Raw genomic sequence first — 25,975 nt, forward strand, 5'->3', positions numbered from 1 at the left:
TTCTTTTCTAATAGGTCCAAAGGACATGATTGTTTCATATCTTTTAGAATGTGTCCATGCAGGCCCACAGCTGTGTAAAATGTCATTACATAGTGTTTACACTGTTCACATTCAACACCTTAGAATGTCTTTCCCACTGTTCAGTTCATGTCCTGCCACTCAAAACATAACTTTTCTGATCAAATGTAGGGCCTGAGAGTCAATGCACAGTTGTACACTCACCGGCCACTTTATTAGGTTCAACTGCTCGTTAACGCAAATATCTAATGGTGTGGGGGATATTTTCTTGGCACACTTTGGGCCCCTTAGTACCAATTGAGCATCGTTTAAATGCCACAGCCTACCTGAGTATTGTTGCTGACCATATCCATCCCTTTATGACCACAGTATACCCATCTTCTGATGGCTACTTCCAGCAGGATAACGTGCCATGTCACAAAGCTCACATCAACTGGTACTGGTTTCTTGAACATTACAATGAGTTCACTGTACTTCAGTGGCCTCCACAGTCACCAGATCTCAATCCAATAGAGCACCTTTGGGATGTGGTGGAACGGGAGATTCGCATCATGGATGTGCAGCCGACAAATCTGCAGCAATGATGCTATCATGTCAATATGGGCCAAAATCTCTGAGGAATGTTTCTAGCACCTTGTTGAATCTATGCCACAAAGAATTAAGGCAGTTCTGAAGGCAAAAGGGGTCCAACCCGGTACTAGCAAGGTGTACCTAATAAAGTGAATGTATATGTTAGATATATTTTATAACATATTTTCTGTGTTGTGAATGGAAACAAGATGTAAAAAAAAGACCAGATGTAGTATCTGAACATTATTTTTCGATGAGTAACAGCAGGAGCTGTAAGACCAGGACTAAAAATAACATATAGTACATTCAGCACATTTACTCCTTTTTTGCGAGGAAGTGAGATTTTTCATGTAAGACCACAAAGTCCATTGTTGCAATACTCTGAAGAGAAAGCCTCAAAGTTCCTTTTATTGCCTACTGTTACTGTTTGGCTGTCTTTAATTTTAATTGACACTCTCTAGTTTTAGTTTACTCTCCCTTAAAGAGACCTGTCACTTTAAAACACTGATATAGTATCCTAGGACTGTTACAGTGAAGATGAGAGCGCAGTTTTAAATAGGGCGGCCAGCCTCTTCGATGCTATCTTTGGCACGAGCCGTCAGACCCTGGGGGCTGCGAATCATCATTGTGTATCAAAGTATACTCATCATAGCACACAAAGTAATATCTGGACAGTCTCGGCAGTCCCACCAACATCACATACCATGGGCCAAATTCACTCTAACAACGTTTCCAAGAAATGAGGGTGTGCTTTGGCTTTTCCTTTGACTTGGCCTTCAATGGCCTTTTGGGAAGAGGTGGATCTAAGAATGACTAATGATGACTGACGGGGAAAGTTCTCAGGTCACTTTGAGTGCACTGTACATTCTACTGAGACTAAGCAAACTGCCCACAGAAATTGGGTGTTTGAAATACATGTGTCCAAGGACTAGTTTAAGGGCTGCTTTAAGGACTGCTTTAAGGGCTGCTTTAAGGGAATGTGTGCCTTGGCCTGCAACTTGTTAAGTGCTCTATGGTAATGAAGCTGTCCAAGCGCTATACAAATAAATAGTTCAATCAGGCTGTTTATCTCTTTGTGTCAGAATGACTAAACAGGTTTTAAGCCAAGTGCTTTGGTTTAGGCATATTTATGGCCTGATCCTGTAATTTTGTTTTCTTTGCAGTTAGTCTGCCCTCCTGTTCTTGTCTTCTACTTCTGCTACCCTGCAGATCCATGCCAACACTGCACCAGGGAAGATGATGTAAAGCCTTGTAGTGAAGCCACCCAGTTGATCACGCATAGCACTTGAGAAGCCATGTTCTTCATCGGGCTGGAAGCACGGCAGTGAAGCACATTATAGGCTCTGCTGGGAACACAAGCACGTTGAACAACGATGCAAAAATAAATCAATTGATGGAGGCTGGTAGGTTTTTACGCCCAGATCCAGATTGAGTTTGATTCTACTGGAGTGGTTTACTGATGTAGATTTATCACTCACACTTAAACCTGATTGGTGATGATTTATTTGGATTGTCTCACAATTTAGAGAACTCTGGGATGGATATCCCCCTTCTGTACCCTGTTTGAACTGAGGGAAAAACACTGAGCTCATCTCCGTGGAGGAGTCTGTGTTTTCCTCAGGCGAATCTATGGAGTGATAAGGCCTCCCCTACATCAGGCCTTGGGATGTCCCAGGGGGTCTGCCCCAGCCCTCCCAGCCTTCCTGTGCCTGTGTATGGGAGTTTCCACTGCTCTCTCTGCACAGCTGGCTGTTGCATGGCTGCCATTCCCCTCTCCCTGACCCCTCATTCCTGATTCCCAGCCTCACCTTTGAGGGTCCCCCTAGGTCAGATCATATGGAACCTAAGATTACTGAATAATAAATACAGGTGAGAGACTCATCTGAAACAGTTGTATTAAAGTTGATGTGAGTGGGAGAGATTCAAGGGCACTGGGGAACTAAGAGAATCACCAAATGAGACTTATTTTTTATCACTAAAACAGATATGATCCACCTTTATTGGTCCTCTCTTGCTTCTTTAATATGGTGCACATATGAAATACTGAGTGATATCAAAGACAGACATAGAGGCTAGTCCATTTTGACATTGTTACTGTTATGTTTTTATCTTTATTTTGATAGTCCTCTCATGTGAACTCAGCAATCGCAAATGGGCTGGTAGACCAAGGAAGACATCCACAGTGGATGGCCGAAGAATGCTCACCATAATAATGAAAAACCCTTTCCGGGAGGTAGGCGTCAATTTGTCAGAGACTACCATCCGCAGAATATGTCACAAACTACAGACGCTTCACTGCAAGGTGCAAACCACTAGTTAACCACTGCTAAAAAGTATTTAAAAAGCCTGCAGAGGTCTGGAAAAACGTCTTGTGGACAGATACGATGAATATTATCATGTACCAGAGTGATTGCAAGAGGAAAGTTTGGAGAACAATGGATCTGCCCAAGGGTTACAGCATACCACCTCATTTGTAAAACATGGTGCCTGGATGAATTGGAGTCTAGTTTTTCAGGGGCTCAGAGCCCCTCGGACAGATAAGCACAAAGAGGACAACACAAGATTAGAGGCTGTTGCAAACTGAAAAACGGATACATTAAAGAGGAGAGAATCAGCATAAATCAGGTGGCCTGAGGCCCCCGGCACATCTAAGAGACATCTCAAATCCATCTAAAGGACAAGGCCAGCGCTCGCTTACACCGCGTCCACTCTGTCACAGGCCGGCCCGCCAGAGGGACATCGGGGGGTAGAGCCTGCATGAGCCTAAGATGCCCAGAGCCAGCACCATGACCATCCCAGCCCGCACAGTACTGGGTCATATGCCTGCCCTGGGAGGGCCTACAGCAGAGGCCCCAGCCAACCCAAGCCGCAAGAGCCCACCCACCACTGAACGGGAAGAAGGACCCGAGATCGACCCAGGCAGCAGATGACAAGAAGCATCTTGTCAGCTCAAGTGGAGGCAAATGCCTCCAAATTCATTGGATGGTGCTTTATCATACAGTAAGACAATGACCCAAAACATACTGCCATAGCAACTAGGGAGTTTTTCAGAGCCAAAAAGTGGAAAGGTTTTGACTGGTCAAGTCAATCTACAGATTTAAATTCAATTGAATATGCATTTATTTAATTTCCTGATGATGATTTTTAGGCAAAAACAAACAACAACTGAAGATGGCTGCAGTACAGGCCTGGCACAGCATCACCAGAAAAGATACGTCTGGTGGGGTCAATCGCAGACTTCAGGCAGTTATTGCATGCAAAGATTTGTCGACCAAATACTAAACGTGAGTGCTTAATTTGGACATTTGATAAATCTGCCCCATTACCTGAAAACGGGGGACGATGCATAAAAAGTGGTGTAAGTTCTGAATGGTGAAACTGATATGTACACAAATATCACAAATACCATTAAATACATGCTGAGAATCTCTACTTTAACTTCAGTAATTATTTGATTTCAAATCCAAACTTTTGGAGTGTAGAGCCGAAAGAAAAAAAAAAAAGCTTTATCTGTAGCAGTTACTTTTACTATAGTATAGTTGATAGTACTACTTTTTTTCACACAGTAAATAATGAGTGCACATGATTGAGGTATGAGTGAGCACCTGTCTTTGCACACCGCAGGCAACAGGGCTACACCTTCCCAGACTTAACCACAGGAGGGGAATCACAGCCTCTCTGTGGCTTTAGATTAAGCTTTAATTGTCAGTCTCACTTGTTCCTCGTGTATCCTCTTGTCTCCACAAGTATTTACAATGAGGTGCCAGTAAAAGGGATTTGAACTTTGTAACGTTATTAAAACTACCCTGTTGTTGTGTCTGGGACAGAATTGTTCCCCTCCCAGTACTCCAGAGGGATTGCCAAAAGTGAATAGGTTTGTCCAGCTGCAGCCACCCTGTGGAAGATTGAATGGCTCTACTACACAGCCTAACAACAGTTACTGTGAGTGAGTGTGTGTATATGTATGTGTTTTGTAGATTTGAGATCTGAGATTGTTACTCCACCGCTGAATTTCCGTTCTGCAGTATGAAGACAGGTACTGTAACAGCAGCAGTAGTTGGGTGTGGGGTTCATCTATGGCACATATTGTCGTCTGCCACCATCTCCTGCCTGTTTCTTCTTCTCAGGCAGTATCAGAGCTGTCACAAATGGTCACATCTCCTTTGAAGCCTTCAGCCAATACATGGTCTTATCATGGCAGATATTAGCCCCCAAGAATCTTGTCTGTTGTGGTGGGAATCAAATCAATCATTTATCAGTTATTAGATATGCTATTTGTGGACAAACCTTTTGGTAGAAACTGCCCATGTCCTCTCAGATAGTGAATGTAGGTCCTGTCCATCTGTAAGAATTTTCATCATTTGAGGAAGTAAGTGGGCTCTCCAGGATTGTAGCAAGGCGGACTATGTTTAGTGTGACTCACTCAAACCTCCAAATGTGTGAAAGATAGAAATGTTAATTAACTGTAAAGATCTGACCAATCTGTATGAAGGGATTATGGAGGCTTTTAATCATTTTACACACAGAGACTAATTCCCTTTAGAATAAAAATGAATTACCAAGTAGTTCAAGTTTTAATATATGAATTACATTTTTACTAGTGAAAGCATAGATTAGTGGATTATGAATGTAATTAAATTGACTATTCAGTGTCAATGAGTATGTTCACTGGAAGTGATTTAAGATGATTTACTCTGGTGTATCAACAGGGGCATTGGTCAGAGTGGCAGTTAATATATATGCCATTTAGCTGACACTTTTATCCAAAATGACTTACATTGCAGTGAGTGCATACATTTCACTATATATTGTCCCAGCAGGAATCAAACCTACAACCTAAGCGTTGTTAACGCCATGCTCTACCAACTGAGCCACAGAGGACCACAGTTGATCTGTCACCTCAGCAGACAGAGGGTGTGGGTTCCACCCAGGCCAGTTTATCAGCAGTTGACCTCATTGGCTTTTATTAGAGATCAGAGGCTGATTTGGACAGCTCCCATTCTCTCCTCTCCCTGAATCCATGCTTAATCTAGTTAATTCCCTTTGTCCCCATGCAACAGGCCACGGTTCGTCTGTTCCCCTCAATAGAGACAACAGCTTTGATTTCACAGTGCATTGAGATCTCACATTCTGCCTGCTCTGGAGTGCCAGAGGGGGCGACAGGGTGGAGGGAGTGGGGGCTGGTGTTCTCTGTGTGGTATGTGAAGAAGAGGGATGTCTCATAGCCAGTGATGGGATGAAAGGGTGTGTGTGTGTGTGTGTGTGTGTGTGTGTGTGTGTGTGTGTGTGTGTGTGTGTCTTCGTAACAGAGAAGAGAGAGAGACAGTAAAGTGTGATAGAGAGACTTTATTGGAAAAACAGAGAAGGATCTGGAACTGGCGTTGAAGAGAGCAGGTGGAATAGCCAGGCCTGTGTTGGTTGTTATGTGGGTGTTGCAGGGGTTGTGTGTGTGTGTGTGTGTGGTTTCCGTGGCTGTGCAGGGCGGACATGTAGAAGACTCCCAGACAGTAGTGTGTTTCCTGCCACCATTTGGACGTCTCCTGCTCCTCTGCTCTGCACTTCCTTCCAGCAGTTCTTAAATAAGCATTAATCTGACCTTTCTATGCTGGTGGTCTCCCAGGGAGGATGTGAGATGATAGAGTTGGGGTCCCTTTGTGAAGTATTTTTACTCTGGTTGGTCAGATTGTTTCATCAGGAAATTAAGTAAAGTCCAGTGAGTTATATGGTGCTGACAGCCTACGTCAGTTTTAGAATACACTTCATAACAAGACCCTCTGTCTCGGATACAGCTGGATTTTCTCAGCATGGACTCTACAGTACCATTATGGGGTTAACTTGTGCCTCACAGAAAGTAATTAGCTAAACAGAGAATTTGCTGATGCTGCCGTTTCAATCGATAAAGAATGAATCCTTCAGCCTGGTTTTCCCTCTCATGTTGAGGAGTTGGATCAGTTGCTTCACAATGACCCTCCTTCAGCCTGATGCAGATTGCACAATGCAGCCTTTTGTAGGCCTGATTCAGGCTGATATCATGCTGGAAACTATTTAGATGAGGATCACATGTTGTTCGGGCATGCTGCTGCTGAGAGTCCCGTCTTAGCTCTCTTAACAGGAAAGCGTCTGACTTCCGACAGACAATAAGGCGCTTGTTTGCAGTTTGGGGATGCATCTGGGAGCCACTCTACGGGGGATAGTGGAGAGAGATGGTTTGTTTCCCTTTGTTTTCTAAAGCTGTGTCTCTCTAGAGGCAGTAAATCCATACAGACACTGTGTCAAACTGTGAGAGGTCAAGAGGTCAAACACTCACACTAAAATCCTGCCTCAAAGTCAAATGCTAATGTTATTGATCGTCTGATTATGGTAAGTGATTTCTTTGAAATTGGCATGGCTCAACCATAATTTCCCCCCTCTTGTTGGCCTGTTTGACAGCCTGGTTTGCATTTGTGAATCAGGAAATTAAACTATTATCATATTTCACTTGTCATGACTTTTGACTACATTTTAGGATATGTATACTATACACATGTTCAATATTTACTGTGATTTTTTACTGTGTTGTCATGCATTTTTCATTCAGATTTTTGCATTTTGAATAACACCATGAAGTATGTCATAATTATTAAGAAGTATTTAATCTAGGTTTATTTATCAGAAAATTATAATAATCTATATAATATAATATTAAATCTCTTGTATTGAACTATGTATTGATACACACCTCACCTGTGTTGTTAACCCTTGACCCAGTTCTCTGCTGCCCTCTAAGATGAGGTCATGTCCTTGTGAGTGTTATACTCATGTTGAGTTTGTTATCTCCACTCCGTACTCTGCTCTTATAGATCCAGAGCATTTCTAGCCATCCTTTGTGTGGTCTGTGCAACCATATCCACAAAGTGCCCATATGAAGTCCCCCAGGCTTTAGAGGGCAGTTGGGTGGGCAACAGAGGGGCCCCTGGGTGGGTCTCTACTCCCACTCTCTCCCACAGGGTAGACTGCTGGAGGAAGATAAAGCTAGTCTCCATAGGAGAAACCACAGCTAGACTCTGGTCTGATAGTAGAGGGTCTCAGGGACACCAGCCCAGAATAAAACAACCTCTCTATTCACACATTCCAAAGTTGAAGAGATTGCATCGCTGTGTGTGTGCCCCCAGAGAAGCACCTGATTTAACTATGGTTCGTACAGTACCTACATCAGAAGATATTTTATTATATTAAATCTTTATGTTTGCTGGTTCGAGCATATAAGGTACCTAGCCCAGGGAATTTCTAGAGTGTGCTTCCTTTAGATTAGATGTCCAAACCCTGGCCTGGACCCAGAGAAGATATAGATTTATTGTGAGGATAGTTTTTCCATCAGAGTGGAGATGCGCACTAACCATTTCAAGTGCTGTGGGTTCAGAGCTGAGAGGGGCACATTAGCAGTGCTGTGGGTTCAGAGCTGAGAGGGGCACATTAGCAGTGCTGTGGGTTCAGAGCTGAGAGGGGCACATTAAGCAGTGCTGTGCAAAGAGGCAGTACAGTCAGCCAGTGGAATGGGCCAAGTTGATCTCCCTTTGTGTGTTTTTCCAATGGGAAATACACAGTGAATAATTCATTCACTGTAATAATACAAGTATAGAATGGCTAAATAATTAATCTTTTGAATTATCCACTCTTGCAATAAGGAAAAATGAAATAAACTCTTAGCCTAGCAGAGCATACTTGCCCTAGACTGAAATGATTCTGTTTATAGACAAGTTCAAAGCAATTCTGTTTCCTTTCTAGATATGCATCAGCATAAAGCCCATCTCACCATTCTCTCATATTGATTCCCTGAAGCAGCTGTAACAGGAGCACACAATGCTGTTTTTTCAATTGATTTACTAGGAATGTTGCCTGCTATACAGACATTTATACTGTATGTACCTTTTATTGAAATGCTCCCACAGTGAGTTATACTGGGTATATGAAGCATTAACCGTCATTCAGTATATTCCTCTGAGATCTATGATATTGTTCATGATATGCTGTGGCCTTCAGTTTCATACAGCAGTACATTGGCCATTGAGATCTATAAATAGACATTATGCACAGAGTGCACAGTCGGAAACCCATTTATGCCCTCACAGACTATTCATACCTCTGGCACTGATGTAATTAAACAAACAGTGTTCTGACAGTAGCTGATGTTGGCTGTGCCTATGCAGCACTTTCACACTTGCTCCGGATTGAAACCACTCTGCTACTGTCCACCACTTTGAAGTGTTGACTTTGCACTATAAAGTCCCTCTGTATGCTGATAAGAGGAACTGAGCAAACATGGGGAATAGCATGAGCTTCTCCAGCCTCCCAGACCAGACCAGCCTCTAGACGCTGCCAGCCCCGCCAGCCTTGTCATCCTGCCAGCCCTGCCCTCCCCAGCCATGACACTCGATCCCAGGGTCAGCTGCAGAGGGTATTCCTGTTGTGTGTGTTTGTTTTTTAATGTCAGACAGGCTAGTTTGGGGTGACAGCTTGTCACATGTCACTGTGTCAGTTTGATGCAGCTGCATGGAGAATGGTAATGGTTCACAGTGGCTGAGGCCTCCCCTGGCCTGCAGCTACGATATGTGGAGTATTTCCTTCTATGTAAGAGGAGCATACTGCCAGGCCATACGCCCAGACTGGAGAGGAACCAGAGCTGGACCCTCCTTCCTTTTCCCCTTAAAACCCTGCTGAAAAATCATTGTCATCACCACGCCATGTGCGTTAACACCACATGTTAGAGTCACACTGCTCTGTTAGTCATCAGACAGACACAGAGAGAGAGAGAGAGAGAGATGAGTGGTGCTACACCCTTGGGTACGTTACAGAGACAATTAACTCTGCATCCAACTCCGCTTCTACGATCAGCTTCGTCACCTGGTGTTGCTGACTCTCCTCCAACTCGATGTGTTTATTTTTAGTCCCTTAATCTGTTTCTGCTTCAGAAGTCACCCACGGCACCCAAACTAAGCAACAGCAGCTTTGCAGGTTTTGTCAGCTTCTTAATTGGTCTTGGCTGGAAGTGTGGTGTGCTGTGCTATATAAAGATCAAAAGCACTATTCTGCAATTAATGCACAGATGGTATGAGTTACACAACTAAGGCACTGTTATGAAATGCAATTGATTTACTTCTCCTATCTAGGTCGATTGCCAGATCAGATGCTTTTGGAAAATTGCTTAGCACATTTCCCCTCCATACACTTGCTGATGAGGTATTGTAATGTTCCTTGGGTTTGTCAATATGAATGCAAAGTGAGAGTTATTGTGAAAAACCTGGTTTAGAGGTTTACGGTACATGTGGTTAATTATCAGATTGTGACATTCAGCTTCTATATCGACCAGAGAAAGGGGTAAAACCCTTAATGCCTTTTTTAAGAACTCAGAATGGAGTTCCTGTTCTCCGCTCATATTCGGAAGGGGTTTACACTCACATCCATTCTACTACTGTACCATCGAGAGTTATTTGAGAGAGAAATAGATCGTTTGGATAAGAGAGTGAACTGCTGAATAGCATATTTTCCCTTCATTGTTTCTTTTGTCAGGCTTTGCTGCCAACATGGCGTGAGGCTGCAGTTATAATGGATAGAAGCATTGTGTTTAGTGACTCCTCCATTAGTCAAGGTCACTGTTATGAGGAGAATCGTTTCATGTATGTCCAGTTTTACTATGGTGCATTGAATAGGGAACTGTATATCTTCTAGGTTTGAATAGCATGTGTTGACCCATGCATAGTCTCCATAGAGGCAAGATTAAGCGAGAGAAAGACATTCTGAAATGTAGTAGAGATTCCCTGGAGAAAGAGAGAGGGAGAGAGGGGAACAGGACCCCAAAGCCAGGAAGTGCTGTTCTCAGGAAGGAAGTGTCCAGCCTTCTCAGTCCACAAATTAATGAGGTCATCCATCATGGCGCCTGCCCCTGCACTCCAGCCTACCGCCGCCCACCCTCCTCAGTCCTGCCCCAGAGCCCTTCTGAGCCAGCCAGCGCCGAGACTCTGTCACCCCCAATGAGACAGAGCCATGTCCTCCACTCACAGGGCCTGAATGAAATCTATGGGTCTGTACAGCAGCACATAGCAGAGCACACACAGTTCCAGGACACCACCCAGGCAGTGTCCATACTGGTTAGATTTGATGTGGTTTCCTGCACTGCACTGTAGTTGCAGTTTGCTTTTCAGCCTGAGATCTCATGGAATGTTGGAATGGAATGTTCAAATGACAGAATGTGATTAGAAATGTAGGTTATGTCCCTGGATGGAGGGCTTTGGAAACCTACTGTACAAGAGCATTGCAGAAATGTACAATTTATTAGAAACTTCAAAACTAATGAGGCAACTTTAGTCCTGTACACATTGTGGTACACATGTGCCGTGTATGGATCAGTGTGCCTTTCTTTGAATTTGTTTTAAATTATTGATTTTGCACTGTACTGTAATAGTGTGTATATTCTGAGGATGTTATTAATACTGCAGCTTTAAGATATAAGATGATAATTGTCCACTAAACTTTTGTTTCTGCTCAGAAGCCATCAGAGGTAGGCTATATTTATATATTGTGGAGAATGTGAAACAGGATGTGTCAATTAAGGAAATGCTGCTCTGTGTGTTTCTATTTACATGTGTTGTGACATAGCAGTAGGAGAAATGGGTCCTGTTGAAAAGTACACAATGAAGGACTAAAAAAGCCCCACCCTGGCCTACCCAAGCCCTTTCACACATGCAGCCGAGGCAGTCCAGGAGAGCAGTCAGAGATGCAGCAGTCAAGTCCTCACCACTGTTTGACTTCAAGCCTTACCTGTTACAGCTGTGCCTCCATTGTCACATCTCAGTGACTTTCTATGCATGACTGGCGCCCATTTACCAAGTCATTATATTAATAGATGGCCTGTAAACTTCATTGAGCAATAGTATGCAGCAGCACATCACACAGCACAATAGACCACAGCTCCCCGGAGAGCACTGTGGTTAAGCCTGTCAGCGTGTCAACGTAATACCTGAATGCCTGCTGGACATCTCCAGCCCTGCATCTGGAGAGGCCTGAGCCTGTCCTGTATGTTTTGTCTTCCTGTCTGTCTTCTCCCAGCTAATGGAGAGAAATGGCCTTGTGGAGCAAGAGCAGCTCCACAATGAAAAAATTGGGCAATTGGGCTGTAAATGCATCTCATGGTAGGAAGTGTTAGTTTCGCACACATAGCATTAGTCTGAAGTAAAGAGATGGCAGGAAGCTAATCTTGCATTGCGCAGTGCAAGGATGGGAGTGGGTGTTTTCTTTCTTCAGATCCGAATCTGGAAGTCAAAACAAGTCTCTTGAAGGACTGAGGTTAAATCATGTTAGCCTAAAGAATGCTGCTTCAAAATCAAGACAGAGTAATCATTGTAAGAAACCTACTGCTATCTCATGGCATGAAATTGTTGCCACGCAACAGTCACACCACAACATTTCAAGCAGAAAAGTATGACATTCTCTACCTTAAGGTATGTCACGTATGCATTGGTTAAACTGTCCATCAGATCCAAGGATGTACTATTGCCACTGAAGTTAACATGGCTGTGGTATCAAATACAAGTCTGAGCCACTTTGTAGGAGATGTTTTTTTAAAAAAAAATTATCCTTGAACCTGTGAAAAGAAAACATACAAGGAGTAAAGGAAATGATAATCCGAAATCCTTGGATACTGGCCAAGCATAGAATTCAATCAACTCTGTCGTCCTCAAGGATATCTCCTCTGCTCAAGGACCTCTTAATAATGTCCACTGTGTCTCAGACCAAGACTGACCTTGAATTCTAGGCCATTGATATAGGACTTCTATACTTCTATACTGTAATTATCCTGGTGAGGGGAGATGACTGTCATTTGAAACACTCCCAGATAGAGTAGCCTGGTCACTGCTATAACCATACCTGTGTCCATGCTTGCTGTGGAGTCCTATCCAGCTGCCCTCCTCCACAGACACAAGTCTCAGACCTCCGCTAAGTCAGCTGCCATGTTGACTTTGGAGGAGGACAAGAGACGGGCTTCCAAAGCACATGACTGTCTGTCCAAGGTTGGAGATTTTCCTTGGTCTCAGTGTGATGTGAAGCATGCCAGAAAATGTCAGCTACCCTCTCTTTGTTCATAAACATGGGTTGCATTGAAGGACTTTGGCAGCAGAGAGTATACATAGAGAGGTACTGTAGGGACAGCCAGGCCGATGCACAGAGAGCAGCTCAGAGAGCCTGTTGAGGGTGTGAATGCCTGTCGAGAACCAGGCAACAGCAGGAGTTCAGTGGGTTGGCAATTAGGGAAAATGTGGGCATAATCCGAAGCGCATGAGCCCCCAGCCCTCTCGAATACAAACCCAGAGGGCACTGGAGCATAGACTCAAGCACAGACAGAGGAAGAGGCCGAGTTCAAAAACCGGCAGCTACAGCTCTGGCTCCAGGGTCGAGAATCAAATGACGCTGAGTGTGGAAGAAAATTAGGCTCCCGTTTTTCGATACAATCTGCAGACCTAGGGCTAATGCTCTTCCTGCCTTGGATCACTGAGCATTAAGAACCCTGGAGTTTGACTTAATAGCAAAAGTAATCAAATAATGTGGAGCCGTGGCCCCTGGGCCATAGAGTGTGGTTCCGGTGTTAATGTTGCAGTGGGCGGTTTGTACAAGCTGGAAGACTGCGGACAGGTTCACATTCCCCCTCCAACAGGCGTTGCTAGCTGGTCCAACAGAGCTGAGGAGGACCTGATGACTCATCTCAGAAAGAGACTAGGGAGACTGTTGCTAGTCCTTATACCCCCTGGAGTGGAAAACTAAGAGTGAAGACAAGTGCTGCCACTAAAAGTCGGGGCTGAAGTGGAGCGGAGTGAATGTGCTATGAAATGTGTCACCATGTGAGACTCTCTCTGACCATCTCCCTCTGCATAGATGCATAAGCCAGGCTGTGAGTTAAGGAGGGCACTCTCTCTCCCCCTCTCACTAGGCCCTCACACCCTAGACCCGCCTGCTTTGTTCCTGTCTGCCCTGCTAATCCTGGGCAGTCATCACAGTCCAGACAGACAAAAAGGCTGGGGAGGCTAGGCAGCATTCCACAGCAGAGCCCCCTCTGTGCAATGGGGCAGAACCTCTCAGCATGGCACAGATGACGTGACTGCACTGCTCTGCCTTTGCAGCCTCTGAAGGCCCAAAGTAGCTAGCTGCACTACACTCTACACTACAGGCTTATGCCTCTGCTGTCTACGCCGTCCTCTACACCTTCCCACAATTTTCTCATATCATAAGCGCCAGGACATGACTGACTACATTGATGTCCTGCTGTGAACTGGTGGATTGTGAAATCAGATGTCGACGATCCCGTGGCTGGGTTGGTGCTGAATGTTGTCACAGTGCGGTTGACCTCTCCCTTCGACACTGCCTACGGCATGGGGGTTTCACTTCTGCCTCCACTGACCTCCATTGTCAGCCAGGGTGGCTCGGTGGCAGGATTTATGTTTCATGTGAATGCTCCCATCATCACTTGTGCTAAAACAGGAGCCTGCAGTGTGTTAAAATCAACGCAAAGCAGATGTGCTTGTAGCCATGGTCTTTACCAAGGACCTGAAGCTGTAACCAGAGAAGTGAATGTGTGACCCTGGGTGACTGCTGCTGCGCTTCGCGTCTCTGATGAAGCTGGAAGAACACAGGCCCATGAGGCCCTCCTCTTCACAAGCATTACAGCCAAATGAGAATTTGTGAGAGACCAATAACATGTGACAGAGGGTGTGAAGGGTTTATTCACATTCACGCGGTTTTTATAATAGCTTTTCGGTGAGGAACCACCCTGTGAGTCGCTGTGAAAGGCAGCCATTCATTGACATGAATATTTCGGACAGAGTGAGAGATGTGTTCCAATTTTCCTATGATGCTCTTTACCAGGAGAATGTCGCAGAGCGCTCTGAGAGTGCCACCAAGGCGTTTCAAGCACACTGTAAAGTACACAGTATAATTTTAGATTTCATTGGCAGAGTGTAAGCAGCAATGAAGAAAATGACAGGATATTACGAAGCAGACACATAGAACCAAGATTGTGTGAGTTTAAGGGACTCGCAAACTGAAATGAAGTCTTGACGATAATGAAGCTCCACTGACAGTAACAGTGATGGTTTTACTGCTGTGGTCTTGGAGCTGTTTCATGGGAATGCACAGGGAGAAGACAGTCATTTCAGCCCTCCCACAGATGCCTGGTAGGGGATAGAAAAACAGCAACATATTATGACAAAGTGGGATTAAATTCGATTTAATCTCTGGCATTTAAGGATTAAACCTTAGACTATAAACTTTCCCACTCTCACAGCAGAAAATATTTATTGCTTTGTTAAATGGTTCCGTGTGCTTTCTGGATAAGAGTAAGCAGCTGTGGTCTGGTCTCTATTTCCATTTGGCGCTTTCCCCTTTTGTAACTGGTTTTATAATAGCACAGACCCTGCCTTAGATTGGATAATTATAGGGGCATTAGCACCCTCTTGTGTAACTGTTGTGCAACACATGCCATTATCGTGATGCTCAAGCTATCATTTACAAATTGTACATTTGAATGTTGATTAGGCTTTGAAATGAAATTCCTGAGGGGGAAAAGCTGGTATGTAATTACACATGTTAGATGGGTTCATTAGCCTTGCTATAACTATTCCAAAATTCTCCCTCTCTACCCCCCCCACCCTTTCTTCCTTCCTTCTTCTCACTCTACCTCTCTATCTATCTATCTATCTATCTATCTACCTATCTATCTATCTATCTATCTATCTATCTATCTATCTATCTATCTATCTATCTATCTATCTATCTCCCTGTGTAGCTGGCAGGCGTGGGGCGGGGTAGGGAGCATGGCTGAACCACGCCGTGAGAGCACCAGCAGCCTGCAGAGGAAGAAGCCTCCATGGCTCAAACTGGACATTCCCATGGCTCAGGTGTCACTGGACGAGCCGCCCACCTTCATTCAGGTACAACACTGCCTCTGTCCCTTTCTCTGCCTTTTCTTCCCTCTATGACTACTTCTGTCAATATAGTTGTCATGTTGTGTCTTTCTCTCTGTTTCTCTCTGTGGATCCCTGTCCAGCCGGTGAAGCGGCAAGGTTTCCTGCGCAGTATCAGCATGCCAGTGGAGACCTCCCACCTCCAGTCCCCGCAGCGTGACCTCTTTGACCCCCGCCGCCCTGCCCTGCAACGCCAGTCCTCCATCACACAGACCATTAAGAGGTAAAAGGAAAAGTATTGATGCTCTAAGTCTACATTAGAATATTTGAACTTATTAACTCACAGTCACAAGGCTACAACCTGAACTCAGATGACCCCTGTGATTTGGTTGCTGTTAGGAAGTGGACCTCCAAGGATGGAGAAACCCGTCTCATTGTTTGTTATGGTGTTGAGCATGAAAACAACAGTATGTTTTGTCCAACATATGGAAGTCTTGTATGGCTTAATTATGGGCTGCGATGCGTAAGTGATATTAGAGTGGCCTTTTACATTGCAAGGGCAGAGACAATAACAGCCAGGCATGAGATCATGTTGTGTGTCCTACTGCCTAATTGCCCACTTACTGCAGTGGCTGTTTGCATATTGATTTTACCAGAGCTACGTACAATTTAGTAATGGTAGTTGGTCCAGTTGAACTGAGGACAGCGGCTATCTGACAGGACACAGGCATGTGGAGAGGATTGCTTGTGCTGTGATTTTAGTATAGTGCCAAACTGGGGCTGCAGATGGCTTCAATTTATTTCAAACTGGAAAAATGATGTCTGTGATTTTGCGTTTATTCTTCACAATCTGCTTGAATGATTTAAATCTTTTTGTGAGTCACACCCTGTGTTCAACGGCTTGTGTTTGACTGTGTTGTATGATTTTCTCAGTATGCTCACAAGGAAATATGCATGTTCTTGCCCTTAGATTACATTAGATTAGATTAGATTAGATTCAACTTTATTGTCATTGTGCAGAGTACAAGTACAGAGACAACGAAATGCAGTTAGCGTCTAACCAGAAGTGCAAAAAAGCAGAAAAGTGCAGTGTGAACAATATATACAGGTAGTGCAGTATAAGTATAAGTAAAAGTAGTGCAGTATAAGCAGTATATGTATTAACAGTAACATTATAAGCAGAATAAATATAGAATGCAGTATGAACAGTATAAGCAGCATATGAGCTGTATAAGCAGTATATATGTATTAACATTAAAGCAGAGTAAGTAAGCAGAATAAATATGGAATGCAGTATGAACAGTATAAACAGATATGTACAGTATGTACAGATATGTGCAGTGTATTAACAGTAGCATTATAAGATTAGTAAAAACAAATAAGGGTATGTGCATTATGAACAGTATAGACAGATATGTACAGAACAGCAGTAGTATACAGTATAAGAGCAGTGTGTACAAGTGGAGATACAGTATGTACAGTTTATAGGAATATTAAAGGGTAAGAGTTAATTCACTGTACTCACTGTGCTCTACTGAACTTAATGAAGTTTACATAAATTCAGGCAGGACACTTTTTAGTCGAACGGCGCAGCTGTCCGTCAGGTGAACACATTACATGTTCATGGGACAAGGGACGATGGGACGAGTTATGCAACACTCCACCGTGGTTAAACAGTGTACGCTACTGGCTGTGAGAATTATACTTATGGGTCGTCCCACCCATCGCCCCAGCTTCCAATCGCTCGGTCGCTCTGTGTTTAACCTTCCTAGGGGGGGTTTGAGAACTTATCGGCTTCTTGCCTTATATTATTGTATTTTATGTTGCTAAACTTCAGGTGGGGAGCTATACAGAGCGGAGCCCTCCAATTATGCCAAACCTAATGTACTACCATTTCATTAAACAATATTAAACCGACGTAAGTGTCCTGACTGAACTAACATTTTCAGCTTTACTCCTTTTGCACTATGGCTGTATCACTCTCTTGCTGCTGTTTCTTTCCTCACTGCCTGTTCTTTTCTTCTCTCTTTCCTTCTTTTTCCTGCCCTGTCCTCCTCCCACTCCCTGCTTTGCCCGTCCACAGCAGCAGGAGGGTGCACTTTGAGCGGATTAACACGGTGCCCGTTAAGGGCCAGCGTGCTGCTCGCCGCGGCCCCAGGAAGCACCACTCCCTCTCCAGAACCCTGCTCAGGTACTGCAGGAGGAGGGCCCTCACAGGGCCAGGGCCAGGGCCAGCCAGGGTACTGAGGAGGGCTCTACCTGTCTCATTACATCAGCATATCTAACTGTTACTGCAGCAACCCTGGACAGATGGAGCATCTTGTGATGTATGAAATATTGACATAGGTTATACAGTAGCATTGTGTTACCCCCTCTGTTTGCATTCTAGGTTATGTTAGTTCCGCTACTGGCAGGCATCTTAAACATGCACTGCGGTATTAGTGTCAAGTTTCATATTAACTTAGAGGATTATATAACTGCATATTTTAGGAGCAGTGAGCTATGATATCAAGTGTTAAGAGAGATAGCAGCCAGTTAGCTGAAACCTCCAGTTGAATTAACAGTATTTTCCCAGTGAATTGTCTATAGACTAGCCTCTCATGTTTAGTTTGAGATGTGCAGGCGTGATGTTGTTTTCTCACTCTCCCTGGCTCTGACTGGTATGACCATGACTCATCTCATAGACACCAACTGATTCACGCTGGATTAGTCATAACACAGGAGACAAAACCCAGAGCTGCTCTTTTCCTGGAATAAATGAACGCCACCACATTCCTCTGTGGTTGGAGCTGAAGGGAGGCAGCAGTGTTGCCTCAAACTTAATGTCAATGTGTACGTGGGTGAACAACACATTTCCGCAACTGTGTCAAATGCTGCTAGAAGACCATCATTGCTTGTGACTGTATCTGGAAATAATCTGTTCTGATGTATAAGTTTACGCTTTTGCTGTGGTTACTTTGGTCTTGGCAGCCGGTTTGGCGTGGCCTATAGTGGACACAGACTAGACTAGTGTGGCCCATGGAGAGGCGGAGGCAGTCCAGGTGTTCCTGCAAGCTGGGATCTATTTATAGAGCAGCAGAGGTCAGTGAGGCCAGGGCCATACTGAGGACATGCCAGGAGCTGGGACAGCAGCTGGAATGCCAGCCATTCAATCATGTCTCACACAGATACATGGACAGGGTAAACACAGGGGACCAGAGAACAAACTCTCTGTTCACTCAGAATAATCCTTAATAATATGAGAATGAGGTTGAATGTTATCATCCAGGTACACTTGGAGGAATCCAACAAAGTAGGTCAAAACCACTGGCATCTGTTAACATCATGCAGCAGGCACTGAGAGTTGTGTTTAGGCCTCGAGGCAAGTGAACATTCACAAACACGGCTTGTAGCAGGTAATGAGCTAGTTTAGACACAGACAGCTGTGAAATAGTTCCACTTCCTCTTCCTGCCCTGAGGGCTGGGGAAAAACGTATAGCTCTATTACTGATTTACTGCAGGTTTTAAAAGACTGACTTTGTCTTTGTCTTTTTAGCGAGGCACTTTATTTGAAAGTTGATAGTTTGTTGTGATGAGAGTTAATTGATAGATTTAGTTTTTGCTGGGCCACAGGTGACAATTTTTGCATGCCGTAAGAGTGGGGGAAGCAATCAATACATCTTTAGAGTATACAGACGTGTGTCAGCTGGTACTAAATTCACCATGCGTTAAAGGAGCAATGTGTGACAAAAGTAATAAATGATATCAATTAGAACAAGGTACAGCTTTATTATTTATTACTGTGCTGCAAAGGCTGGCCAAGTTACGCACCAGACCCCTGAGAGAATGGTTGGCAGTTGTGTGTGTGTGTGTGTGTGTGTGTGTGTGTGTGTGTGTGTGTGTGTGTGTGTGTGTGTGTGTGTGTGTGTGTGTGTGTGTGTGTGTGTGTGTGTGTGTGTGTGTGTGTGTGTGTGTGTGTGGACTTGAACATGAACATGTCTGGGCTTATTCCCTCTCACTGTGCATAATAGCCTATTACTGGTACAGTCAAGGACAGTTTTCCTTCCCGGGAAGTGTCCCTTATCAGTTTATTGCATGTTTGCTGACCCACTCTTCCAAACAGGGCTTTGAGGAGGGACATCTATCAAGTACAGCTCTGTATCTCTGAAGCCATTTTCTTACCCACTCTGTGCTAGATAGCTGGTGTTGAGCCTCTCTGTGAGGGAAGGGCTGAGGATTATGTGATCAGAGCGAGTCTGTGTGTGTACTGTTGTGTGGGTTTGTGAGATGTCTGCCCCTGGACTGAGTGGACGGTGTTTGTGGTGTCAGGGGTACAGCAGACTGGTTTGGGGTCAGTAAGGACGGCGATGCCACACAGAAATGGCAGAGGAAGAGCCTGCGGCACTGCAGCCTGCGCTATGGGAAGCTGAAGCCCCAGGTGATCAGAGAGATGGACCTGCCCAGCCAAGACAACATCTCCCTGACCAGCACTGAGACCCCACCTCCCCTCTACGTCCCCTCCTCCCAGCATGGCATGCAGAAGGTACAGTATCTCTACAACCACCTTAGAGTTACATGGGTCTTGTCTCTTTGGCCCCCTCTTTATGCGATACATTTCACATTTCAAATAGACCCTAGGTAGCTTGTTTCAACACAAGAAATGCAACTTCTCACTATGTTCCATTTCCATGTGTCTTTAGATTGTGGACCCCTTGGCGAGGGGACGAGCTTTTCGCATGGTGGAGGAGGTGGATGGGTACAGCGTCCCCCAGACTCCCATCACCCCCGGCGCCGCTTCACTTTGTTCCTTCACCAGCTCCCGCTCAGGGCTCAACCGGCTGCCACGGCGACGCAAGAGGGAGTCTGTGGCCAAGATGAGCTTCAGGGCAGCGGCAGCACTGGTCAAGGTGAGCCTGAGTGACTGAACGTTTTACTAAATGAATGAAATCGATCGGACATTAAAAGCTATTGTCAGTGAGAAGCATGTGGGTCGTACAGTAGTTATAGAAATGCAGAGACTGCCATCTGCAGAAGCCCCTTGGGACGGGTTGGTTGATCATATGTACATGCATGTGAGACTAACAGTGTGGTGTTAGCAGATATACCATACTAAACCAAACCATGCTCTACCCATCCAGTGCCACTATGATCAAAAACGCACCCACCTATGCACACATGTACACTTATCCAAATACCCTATACAATAAGTTAGCTCCCTGAAATGAATGAAAAAACATGGTCTGATTAATTGTCATTAAAAGTTCTGTGGTCAGATCATTGTGTTATGGCTCCATCCACACTGTAGTTCAGACGAAGCAGCGTCGCACTAGAATGACGATACCTGACATAAGACAATGCAGGTCAAATATAATAATGATCTGCCTGTCAGCCCCAAGCATTCTAGAATAACATTGTGTTCTTTCAGGGCTTTATTTATTTTCAAAAGGACAAATTCTCTGTCTGCCCTGAGCCATACAGTTTTTAGGGAGACTTCAAAGGGAGACCATGCTGTCTACTGTACAAATGATATGTTTATGACCACAGTTATGGAAGAGCTAAAGATGGTGTTTAAGTGCAGGAGAATGAAGGTATGCACATCATGATCTCCTATTTGTTAACATTTACATATGTTGTGTTATCGCAATGAGACTGCCACCAATCGTTTCTACTGTACATGAGAGAGTATTTGTACATTGTGTGTGTGTCTATATGTACAGCACTGAACAGGTTGCTACATTGTAACCTGCTGTGATAGGTGACAGTTTTGTGTGTGTGTGTGTGTGTGTGTGTGTGTGTGTGTGTGTGTGTGTGTGTGTGTGTGTGTGTGTGTGTGTGTGTGTGTGTGTGTGTGTGTGTGTGTGTGTGTGTGTGTGTGTGTGTGTGTGTGTCAGGGGCGCTCCTTGCGGGACAACACCCTGCGGCGGGCCCAGAGGCGGAGCTTCACCCCTGCCAGCTTCATGGAAGAGGACGTGGTGGACTTCCCTGATGAACTGGACACCTCCTTCTTCGCCAGAGTAAGGACATATTCTACACTGTTGTTATTTCAAACTGATCTTAAGGCTCCATGTTTTCAGAAAATAGCAACAGCATACTCTTGAGGACTCGAACAGAATTGCAGGGGGAATAGTCTCTGTAATTGACTTGAGTTTCTTGTGTTCCCGTCCTCTGTAATCAAGCCTGCCTCTCCAGTGTTGTTCTCAGACCTGTTCTCACCCTGCCTCTTAGGACTGTCTGATGCATGAGGAGTTGTCCACATACGCAGACGAGGTGTTTGAGTCACCATCGGAGGCGGCAATGAAGGAAGCCGAGCCCAGCAGTAAACTGGATGAGACAGAGCTGACGGGCAGTGCTCTGGATAAGAGTGAGCTAGAGAGGAGCCACCTCATGCTGTAAGTCACACTCATAACAAACACACAAGTGTCTCCAGTTACCAAGTAGTGTCCAAGTGTTCATGTACTGTTTATACATTCACTTGCAAAACAGAAGGCTTACATAAAGGGGCAATCTGGGATTGGTACATCCATTTAGGGACTTTTAAATGAATGATGTATAGCCCTTGATTCTTGAAGAATACAGCTTATAAATGCTTCAAGTGTCTTACCTCATCAGAACCCAGAATATAAGATTGTTTTACTCACAACGCACTTCACTAAACAATGTAATTGTAAACAAACACTGTATAGCTTCAAAACATGGTTAAAACGTTCATTTTTCATCTTGTGGATGGTCAGTGCTTGCATCCATAGCTAACGCCCATGAATTTGAAAGTGGTTACATTTCTCCAGTCCCATCCCTCAGCTGTTTACCAAAAAAAAAGAGGTGCTTTGAGAGAACGCTTTGTTATTGTTTGATCCCAGACTGAACCCTTGAAACACACTAACAATTGTTGCTTTTACTGTAGTGGCTTTATTTATTTTTTAATTGAGCTCTCCATCTTTTTGTCTCTCCCTCCCTCCCTCCCTCTGTCTCCTTCTCTCCTCTCCCAGGCCTCTAGAGCGAGGGTGGCGTAAGGCCAAAGAGGGCACTCCAGGCCCACCCAAGGTGCCACTGCGTCAGGAGGTGGTGAGCGTGAATGGCCAGCGGCGGGGTCAGCGCATCGTTGTGCCCGTCAAGAAGCTGTTTGCCCGGGAGAAGAGGCCGTACGGCCTGGGCATGGTGGGCAAGCTCACCAACCGCACCTACCGCAAGCGCATCGACAGCTATGTCAAGAGGCAGATAGAAGACATGGACGACCATAGGTACTGCTTTCCAGACATTCTTCTGCTGTACTACTTAACCCCCTTATTGAAGACCTGAAGACCTGTGATTTATGCACCTATTATTAGGGTGCAGAAGAAAGCACCTCTTGTGTTTTTACTAATATGCCCCCTCTGTCTCCATTAGGCCTTTCTTTACATATTGGATCACTTTTGTCCACTTGCTTATCACTATCCTGGCTGTATGCATCTATGGTATTGCACCCGTGGGGTTCTCCCAGCATGAGACGGTTGATTCTGTGAGTACTGGTTGACTTTATAACATTATCGCACTTAATGGTGTTTCAATGAATTACACATGATGTTAACATTTTGCCATTGTCATTTGATGAACATGAAACACCATCATTTTGTCTCTCCAGGTTCTAAGAAACAAAGGTGTTTATGAAAATGTCAAGTTTGTACAACAAGAGAACTTTTGGATTGGGCCTAGTTCGGTAAGCACTCTCAACTCCATGGTTAAACTCCACCCCCCCCCCCCCCCCCCCCCCCCCAAAAAAAAAAAATGTGTGAATGTGTTTCTCTTCACTGCTGTATTCCACCTGTCTCCATGATTAGGAGGCTCTGATCCACCTGGGGGCCAAATACTCTCCCTGCATGAGGCAGGACCAGCAGGTGCATGATCTGATCCGGGACAAGAGAGCCATCGAGCGCCACTCTGCCTGCTGTGTGAGGAACGACCGCTCCGGATGTCTCCAGACCTCAGAGGACGAGTGTTCGGTGAGTCCCTGAGTGTCTCTCTACCCCAGACCTTCTCTCATAACCTATACCTCACTACCCCTCTAGGCTGAATATGAATAACTGTCTCTCCCTCTGTTTTCTTTGCCCCAGAGTACCTTAGCAGTGTGGGTGAAGTGGCCATGGCATCACAGCACCCCTCAGTTGGAGGGCAAAGACAGACAGTACGGCTCTGTGTGCCACCAGGACCCCAGGTGAGACACACTATGATGCACAAAGAAACCTACTGTCCACTAATGAGACATACTTGTATGTTATGGATGATCAACCCCTCCCTGTCCACCCTAGGATCTGTCTAGAGCCAGCATCAGTATCACCTCACGAATGGCCTGATGACATCACCAAGTGGCCAGTGAGTACCCCATAGATATATTCGAGTGTGATAGATTATCGGAGTGTGAGGTTAAGAGACCTGTCAATCAGGGTGGAATTTCCTCTGGTCTTGTTTGTAGATTTGCACCAGGTACAACACGGGGAACCACACCAACCTGCCTCACATAGACTGTACCATCACAGGCCGGCCCTGCTGCATCGGCACAAAAGGGAGGTGAGAAGAACTGACATACAAAGCTATGTATGCACACGCTCATGCCAGACACACACTCCAACACATACGCCACAGGTAGGAATGGGTCATCTGGTTATGCTGACTGTGGTTTTGCTGTTCCTCAGGTGTGAGATCACATCCAGGGAATATTGTGACTTCATGAAGGGCTACTTTCACGAGGAGGCAACTCTCTGCTCCCAAGTAAGCATCTCTACTTATTCTCTGATGTGCCATAGCCTACTAGGTTTGAGCCAAGTCTCCAATACAGTAGTATGACAGATAGCCCTGGTCCTGACCCGCTTCAAACCCAGCCCTAGCCAGACCAGACCAGACCTAGGGAGGATTAACTTTAACATTAACCTACTTGAAAAGGGGCTGTTAATGAGGTTGGTTGTTTAAGAGAGGAAGAGTCTGCGCTGTGATTAAATAGTCTTTAATCATCATAAAGGGTGCCATGCTATTCTCTACTGTGTGGGCAAATTGCCCTTGCAATAATCTCCTTTTCACTTAGCTACAGCACCCAGAGGAACAAAAGGAACATTATTAGAGTGCCCAGGCTGAGAAGATTGTAGATTTAACAGATAGTGTACATTCTACAATGTGTATGAAATTAAATCAAAATGCTGATGTGTGTGTGTGTGAGAGAGAAAGAGTGTGTACTGTATTTGACTGTCCGTTCGTGAGTTATTCACCACATGTTAGATGGTAAGTGTTTTCACCTTGGCCTCCTCCGTCAGGTGCACTGTATGGATGACGTGTGTGGCCTGCTGCCTTTCCTCAACCCAGAGATCCCAGACCAGTTCTACAGGCTGTGGCTCTCTCTCTTCCTCCACGCTGGGTGAGTGAGAGGCTGCCTGCATGCCATGCTCTACTCTCACACCAGACCTGTTCATCTCAGGAGCGTTTTGGTCAGAGGACACAGTCTCGCTGTTTCATTTTACTTCTTTAATGTACTAAAGAAGAACTAAAAATCGGTTTGCTACCATAAACTGAGACAGAGCACAGCAATAAACAAAGATGCTACTGATGCTTGATGGAATAGTGTGTGCTACATGCTACATACTGTATGCTTTAGTCAATATGATACTGTAGCATAGCGACTTACTACATCTCACACCAGAGCACAGGGATTACACTATGTTTATATAAAGTAGGGAGATCCACAATTACAAATTGTCCACCGGTAACCACCAGTTATGTTTCTTCTCACCGACCCATATTGATACATTTTTTTAATTCAATACTTCAATACTGGCGTTTATTCAATACTGGCGTTTACATTGTCAGAATGTCGGTGGATCCACGCTGCACTTTTAAATAGCCAGTCAATTTATAGACAGATGAGAAGGAGAAGCACTTCTTCAGCCTGTGCTGCCTCTTATCCCTCTCAAGGTTAATTAAAAAAAGTGCCCTCTTTGCATGCACTCATTAGGCTTCAAGGAGATAGCGCTGTTGTTGATGGGATAGAGTCAACCCTGGTTGGCTGGTGAGGTGTTTGCCTCTCTTTAGCAGGTGGATTATCTGCCCAACACATGAAGAGAGCATATTCTCACACACAGACACACACAGACACAGACACACACACACACACACACACACACACACACACACACACACACACTACCCCCCTCCCTACTCTCAATGAGTGTCTACTTCATCCTACATTCACTCATTGATGTCTATTTTCATATGGACTGGCCTATGGCTGATATAATGATGAATAGATTTCCACTAAAATCAGTATTTGATGTTCTGTTTTCCCCCTGGCAACCTAGGATCCTGCACTGCCTGGTATCAGTGTGTTTCCAAATGACCATCCTGAGGGACCTGGAGAAGCTGGCTGGGTGGCTGCGAATATCCATCATCTATATCCTCAGTGGTATTACTGGCAATCTGGCCAGTGCCATCTTCCTGCCCTATAGAGCTGAGGTGATCAGTAG

At 44.9% G+C, this 25,975-nt stretch overlaps 1 protein-coding gene across 2 annotated transcripts in view; it reads left to right on the forward strand.

The window, feature by feature from the left end:
- Window positions 1-25,975, forward strand: part of rhbdf1a (rhomboid 5 homolog 1a) — a 31,998-nt gene that overhangs the window by 4,681 nt on the left and 1,342 nt on the right. Inside the window, exons 2-17 of one of the 2 annotated variants that reach the window (XM_083677340.1) lie at window positions 15,398-15,542; window positions 15,659-15,798; window positions 19,824-20,037; window positions 20,195-20,401; window positions 21,386-21,508; window positions 21,720-21,883; window positions 22,481-22,732; window positions 22,878-22,989; window positions 23,113-23,187; window positions 23,309-23,470; window positions 23,582-23,682; window positions 23,777-23,840; window positions 23,941-24,035; window positions 24,161-24,236; window positions 24,773-24,873; window positions 25,811-25,964. In XM_083677340.1, coding sequence (XP_083533466.1) covers window positions 15,426-15,542; window positions 15,659-15,798; window positions 19,824-20,037; window positions 20,195-20,401; window positions 21,386-21,508; window positions 21,720-21,883; window positions 22,481-22,732; window positions 22,878-22,989; window positions 23,113-23,187; window positions 23,309-23,470; window positions 23,582-23,682; window positions 23,777-23,840; window positions 23,941-24,035; window positions 24,161-24,236; window positions 24,773-24,873; window positions 25,811-25,964 — 2,157 coding nt within the window. In that variant the 5' untranslated portion in view covers window positions 15,398-15,425. Of the gene's footprint in view, window positions 1-15,397; window positions 15,543-15,658; window positions 15,799-17,789; window positions 17,843-19,823; window positions 20,038-20,194; window positions 20,402-21,385; window positions 21,509-21,719; window positions 21,884-22,480; window positions 22,733-22,877; window positions 22,990-23,112; window positions 23,188-23,308; window positions 23,471-23,581; window positions 23,683-23,776; window positions 23,841-23,940; window positions 24,036-24,160; window positions 24,237-24,772; window positions 24,874-25,810; window positions 25,965-25,975 lie in introns of those variants that run through there. The other variant, XM_083677341.1, reaches the window with a different exon arrangement.

The sequence above is a fragment of the Argentina silus genome, assembly GCF_951799395.1.
Source record: "Argentina silus genome assembly, chromosome: 9".
Taxonomy (NCBI): domain Eukaryota; kingdom Metazoa; phylum Chordata; class Actinopteri; order Argentiniformes; family Argentinidae; genus Argentina; species Argentina silus.